The sequence below is a fragment of the Dermacentor silvarum genome, chromosome 11 (assembly GCF_013339745.2).
Source record: "Dermacentor silvarum isolate Dsil-2018 chromosome 11, BIME_Dsil_1.4, whole genome shotgun sequence".
NCBI lineage: Eukaryota > Metazoa > Arthropoda > Arachnida > Ixodida > Ixodidae > Dermacentor > Dermacentor silvarum.
In genome coordinates this window covers 38,742,991-38,748,990 of record NC_051164.1, presented here as the reverse complement: position 1 = coordinate 38,748,990, position 6,000 = coordinate 38,742,991, and the positions used below count along the sequence as shown (strand labels likewise).

At 49.5% G+C, this 6,000-nt stretch overlaps 1 protein-coding gene across 1 annotated transcript in view; it reads right to left on the bottom strand.

Moving 5' to 3' along the window:
- The window catches only part of LOC125941289 (uncharacterized), a 35,142-nt gene that overhangs the window by 11,848 nt on the left and 17,294 nt on the right, over positions 1-6,000 (bottom strand). Inside the window, exon 6 of the mRNA XM_049658274.1 lies at positions 3,912-4,027. Within this exon, the coding sequence (XP_049514231.1) occupies positions 3,912-4,027 (116 nt within the window). The remainder of the gene's footprint in view (positions 1-3,911; positions 4,028-6,000) is intronic.

Sequence of the window (6,000 nt, the reverse complement as noted above, 5' to 3'; positions counted from 1 at the left end):
TTTTTCCTCTTTTCTCAGAGACGTAGGTAGAGTCCCAGAGGTGATGGAATACAATTTCTCGGTCGTTTCAGCACTACGGAATACAGGCGCGTGCGTTAAGTTGAATATTGCCTATTTCGCAAACACAACACGTATTTTGCACACTGACATTGGTACAACGGCTTTTGGCCCACGCGAATTCGCTTTAAATAAATTATCACATGTCGTCTTGGTTACCTTCTTTGAGCTTTTTCAGAGCCACGATTATGAAACAAATTCTCGTGTATATTCTATGCTGCTTACATTATATGCGCTCAATACACCTCCGCGTTACGAACAGCCCAAGTGGCGAAGGAGAGGCAAACCGCTCAACCACTGCTTGGTACTGACTTTTTTCGGAGGCTTGTTTTTATCGAAGCGTCTTAAAAATTGTCATGCCGTTCAGCCTGAAGCGTACTTTCGTCACGACAGTTTCACAAGGGATAAATTCTCATATAACGATTCAAATGGCCGAATAAACAAGCGCATGCATTGATTCTAATGCGGCTGCAGCGAGCCACTGGAGGGTTCAGCGTGCCGTGCGCACCGAGCCGTCCCGTGGAGGGGAGAAATCCGAGAACTGAGTAGGAAATCGCGTGCGCGGAGGAGAGTGTTGCTACTTTCAAGATCAAGGGGTGCGCGTGCTCGCCGCGCCCTCTGTGTGACGTCACACCACGGGCATCGATTCTTTGGCAACTCGCCTCGTCGTGGTTGCCGCGCTGCCACCGCTCCTGCCGTTGGTAAAATCCCTATATAAGAAAAGTACCGCCATCTACTCTTTCCTTCGCCGCCTCCTCTCCTAAAGCGCTTGCTTTTTCTTTACTTTTTGCTTGCGAAAGCCAAGTGGATAGTGGCGCACCTAGAAAGTCCACGTTGAAGCTTTCAGGCCGGGCGCGCGCCGCCGCCGCCGCCGGCGACTGCGGCTGCGCAGGGGACTTTCAACATGGTCCTGAGGCGGAAAAAAGAAAATGTAAAGAAGTGAAAAGCGCGCGCTATCATCGTCCAATCGGAGATACAGAAGAGAGAGAAGCGGCGTTTATCAAAGGATGGCGGTACTTTTCTTATATAGGGATTTTAGCCGTTGGGCGCTCGCTGCGCCTTCTGTATGATGTCACACCATATGCTGCGCAACTGTGATAACCGGGAGCATTGAAGGGGAGAGCTCGCGTCGCCGCAGCCATAGTTGAGGCCGCAGTATATGGATGGTGAGAAGTCGGCCAGCCTGAAGGAGGCCAGGGATCGCAGTAGAAATGAAGAGGAGACAGCGCGCTGAAGAGGCTCAAGAGGAGCGTGCCGAACGGTTGGCCAAACGCCGTGAAAGCAATGCCGCTAGACGGGATGGCTTAGTCTCTCTCCTCAGGCCAGTGCCTCAACCATCTTGGACGTGGTGGCTAATGGATTGCCCAGCCGCACAGAAAGCGGTTTCACCATTATGACGGGCGTTTTCAACAAGAATCCGAAACGAGACAATGCGTTCGTTCAAGGCCTTGAAGGACGATGTCAACTTTAGGTGAATCAGTTGCAGCCCAGTACAACTACGCTGAGGGTAAGTATTCGGGACCTGCTTCTTCAGCGGAACTTTCATGAGCCTAACTATGGCATTGACGATGTCGCCACAAAAGCCCATTACTTTACGGATCATAGAAGTCTATTCATTGGTGTGAAAAATAGTTTTACCCGTTGGTTGACCACAACGTCTCTCCTTTTTTTTAGTCTAGTGGAATAGTTTAATAGCTAACAGTTTAGTTTAATAGCTAACATGTCTAACTACAAGCGAAGCCAAAGCGCAGCCGAGGGTCTGCAGTTATCGCACCTCGACTAGGTTTAACCAGAGCTAAACCACTGCCAATTTTTCTTTTTCTTTCTAGGGTTTTACAAGCGAAAAACCAGTTCTCATTATTACGCACGCCGTAGTGGAGGGCTCCGGATTATTTTAACACGAAAGTGTTTTATGCCGGGGTCCACCAAGACTTCACTGACGTATTTCCGTCACGGAAATACGTCATAGAACATAATACAAAGAAAGAAACCAGAAGAAAAAGTTCCACAAACATGCAAAATTTGGAAATCGAACCCACGACCTCTCGGTCCGCGACGATAGATCGCCGAGCGTTTAACCCATTGCGCCACAAACGCATTTGCAGAGAGCTACACAGACGCGCCTTATATATCTAACACTCCTCCGTGTACCCGCGCTCTTGCTCGGGACGGTGCCGCCGCCTACGAGCAGAAAAGAGAAGTACTGCATTATGACACTAACGCGCACCGACAGTGAACGCTTCGGTGGTCTCAGCACTACGACGCCTCGATGCCAGCATTCGAAGGGACGCTGGCATCAAGAAGCACTACCAACGCCACTTAGGTGGCGTTCACCGTACTCAGCACAGCGGAGCGTGGCCTCCGCAATTAGCTCTGAAAATGTTTCTGAAGTTGATCGCGGAGGCTGCAATTACGACGCGCTGTACGCGCTGATTTGACTCGGTGACGATTCAGTTACGTGCTTTGTCTTGCGCGTTGTATTAGTGTGTCAGTTACGTGCTTCGTCTTTCGCGTTGTGCTAGCGTGTGCAGCGTAGTGCAGCTTCCATATGCACTACGGTTGCTCATGGTCATCGACGTTGGTAGTCGTGATGGAGGAGACGTGCCACCAGGCGTCAGCGTGGGTGCATCAACGCCTAAGGGCGCTTTAGCCACAAAACACCAATAGACATTATATATCAATGTGCAATAAACATTACACTACTTCTGTGAAGACACGTTTCACTTTCGTGTTCTATACCGATTCCTATATAAGAGGGATCAACCACATTTTTTTTTGACCACCTGGGGTTCCTCAACGTGCACTACAACGCAAGCATACGGGCGTTCTGCTTTTCGAGAGATGCGCTATGACACCATGTTTTGTAGGGCGTTCTGTGGCTGTTGTTTGGCGAAGTTAACTTTATTATTGACCTCAACGTTCCCCTCCATGTTCATCTACCTGCATATCTATCTCAACCGATGCGTACACGGTTGACAGAACTACGCATCATGTCAGAGCGAGAAAAAAAGCAGCAAGAAGAAAAACATTTTTTTCTCACTATCCGCAGCTAATCCTTGTGCTTGTGACACCGGTCCAACCGAAGGATCAAGAAAGAATTAGTTGCGGACAGCGGAGAAGTACTCCACCGGTTGGCAGTCGTTGCTGAGTGGCTGAATAAACCAAACGTGGTTTTCGCATTACTGACCAAAATTGCCGACATAGGGTGCAGCCGGCGACTGGTTACGTATAGCTGCACGCACGCACGCACGCACGCACGCGCACACGCACGCGCACACGCACGCGCACGCGCACGCGCACGCGCACACGCCCACGCCCACACACACACGCCCACGCCACGCGCACGCGCACACGCCCACGCCACACGCCCACGCCCACGCACGCCCACGCCCACACACACACACACACACACACACACACACACACACACACACACACACACACACACACACACACACACACACACACACACACACACACACACACACACACACACACACACACACACACACACACACACACACACACACACACACACACACACACACACACACACACACACACACCACACACACACACACACACACACACACACACACACCACACACACACACACACACACACACACACACACACACACACACACACACACACACACACACACACACACACACACACACACACACACACACACACACACACACACACACACACACACACGCACACACACACACACACACACACACACACACACACACACACACACACACACACACACACACACACACACACACACACACACACACACACACACACACACACACACACACACACACACAGACGCACGCACGCACCTTTTGCTGTAGTTGAGGCCCCAGAAGAAATTCCCTGGCCGAACCGTCTCGCACATTCCGGACGTGGGGCGGAGCTTCATGAACCACTTTCGGAGGAGCGTGTTACGCACCGAGCTCTGCGAGAATATCGAGGTGCCGGTGAGCGAGAGATACATAATGTCACACACTTTCATTCACCTCGTTCCCGGGCGATTTGCTCGCACTGGGAGAGAGGTCAGACGCATTGCTACAGACCTCGCGTCACTCGGCTTCAGCTTCCTGCGCCTCTCTCGGCGAGGAGCTCGAACGTCATCCTTGGCAAGAGTGTAATCGTGATTATGGGTGCGTCAGGCTTTGCGCCGTCTGCGTTGCTGCCTAACATCGTGAAATGTAGACCACAATTGGCATACGCGCTTGAAGTACGCAGGAACGGGACCATATTATATAATATATACTTGTATGCTCTACTTAGAATTTAAACCATTGATGGAGTGATATTGTCCGGATAAGCTATTTTGTGTAATTTGCTCACGCAGCTTGGATGTTGAAAGTGAAAGATGCTAGATGAGAAATGACAGAAAATGACACATGAAGGGAACTCGAAGTTTAACGTTCCACCCACCTTGGATTCGCAAAACAGCACTCCAACTCCTTACAGCTTTCTTCACGATTTTTTTTTCTTTTCACACTTCTAACACATAGCCCTTATGTCAACAACCCTCCCACCTCCATCCTGGTAAAAGTATTATTTAATTTGCACCACCAGTCAAGACGTAAATTATCACAATATCATAAGCCCTCTTTCTGCAGTTCTGTATGTTTCCACTTGCTCGCCAGCATATTTGTACACATCAGTGCTCGTTGGCTTATCTGGCTCTAGGCCTTTCGTATTAACGTACCGACCCGTTTACTGCAGCGCACATCGCGGAAGTGGCGGGCCGCAGAAAAGCGATGGTGCCGATCAAGCGATGACTTTCGTTAAAAAAAAAAAAAAACGTGTGCAGCTTTCAGTGTGGCCGCGCATTCCCCAGGAATTGCTATGCGCCGGTGGAAACTTCTGTTATCGGCGACTAACGCAAGCTTCGATGCATGGCGTATTGCACCGTGCAAGTCTTCTTACAATCTTTCAGAAGTTACTCCTATCTGCTGTAACTGAATTCCCTGTGTACGCTTTCACAGATACCAAGCATATCCAGGGGCTTTAGTTGTAACCGCTTAGCGAGCGATAAGTGGCAGTGAATAGTAGTGATTGAGAAACGCAGCCAGCAGCTAGTAGCATGCACCGCTGTAGGCGCTGAGTTATTTCAAGATGCGCTATCAGCACTACACGGCCATATGTAGTGATAATAGCACACTTATTTTTTTGAACGAAGGGGAAGATAAGTATTGCCTTTGATTGTAATTGATTTGATTCTTTACGCGCTTTGGGGCTTATCTTGACCGTAAAACTGGATCAGCCCGGTGAGACTTATCTTCCGTTCAGCCTGCAGACAGCCGTCACGTGGCTGAGCTTTAACGAATCGCGCCGCTAGCAGCTTGTCTCCGACGTTTTTGTGTGTGACGTGATTAAGTGGCGCTTAGCTACGTCATGCTCGTACGCTGGCTGAAACGGCAATCCATCAATCCCGCTTAAACAACGATCGCGCGTGCGTTTCCTCTATTGAACCGTATGCGCTTGCTACTTTCCTGTCCACACATTCAATGTCATAATTATGCACTCATGCCTCCCGTAACCTGAAAGTACCGGAGTGAGGGGGGGGGGGCGTTAAAGAAAGAAAAGGCACAAAATATCAATGGCGATTGTTGTTGTATGACGATTCTCACTGTCTTGAAAACATATGTTGGTATTATGCCAAGTATGACTGCTGGTCCGCTGGCTGAATCGGCAATCCATGCAGCCGTGTGAATGCCGCTTAAACAACACTCACCCTTTGTCTCGCGTGCGTTTCCTGTATTGAACACTATGTGCTCGCTACTTTCCTGTCAATACATTCAATGTCATACTTATGCACTCATGCCACCCGTGACCTGAAAGTACCGGGCGGGCCGCGTTAAAGAAAGAAAAGGCATGAAATATCAATGACGATTGTTGTATGACGATTCTCATTGA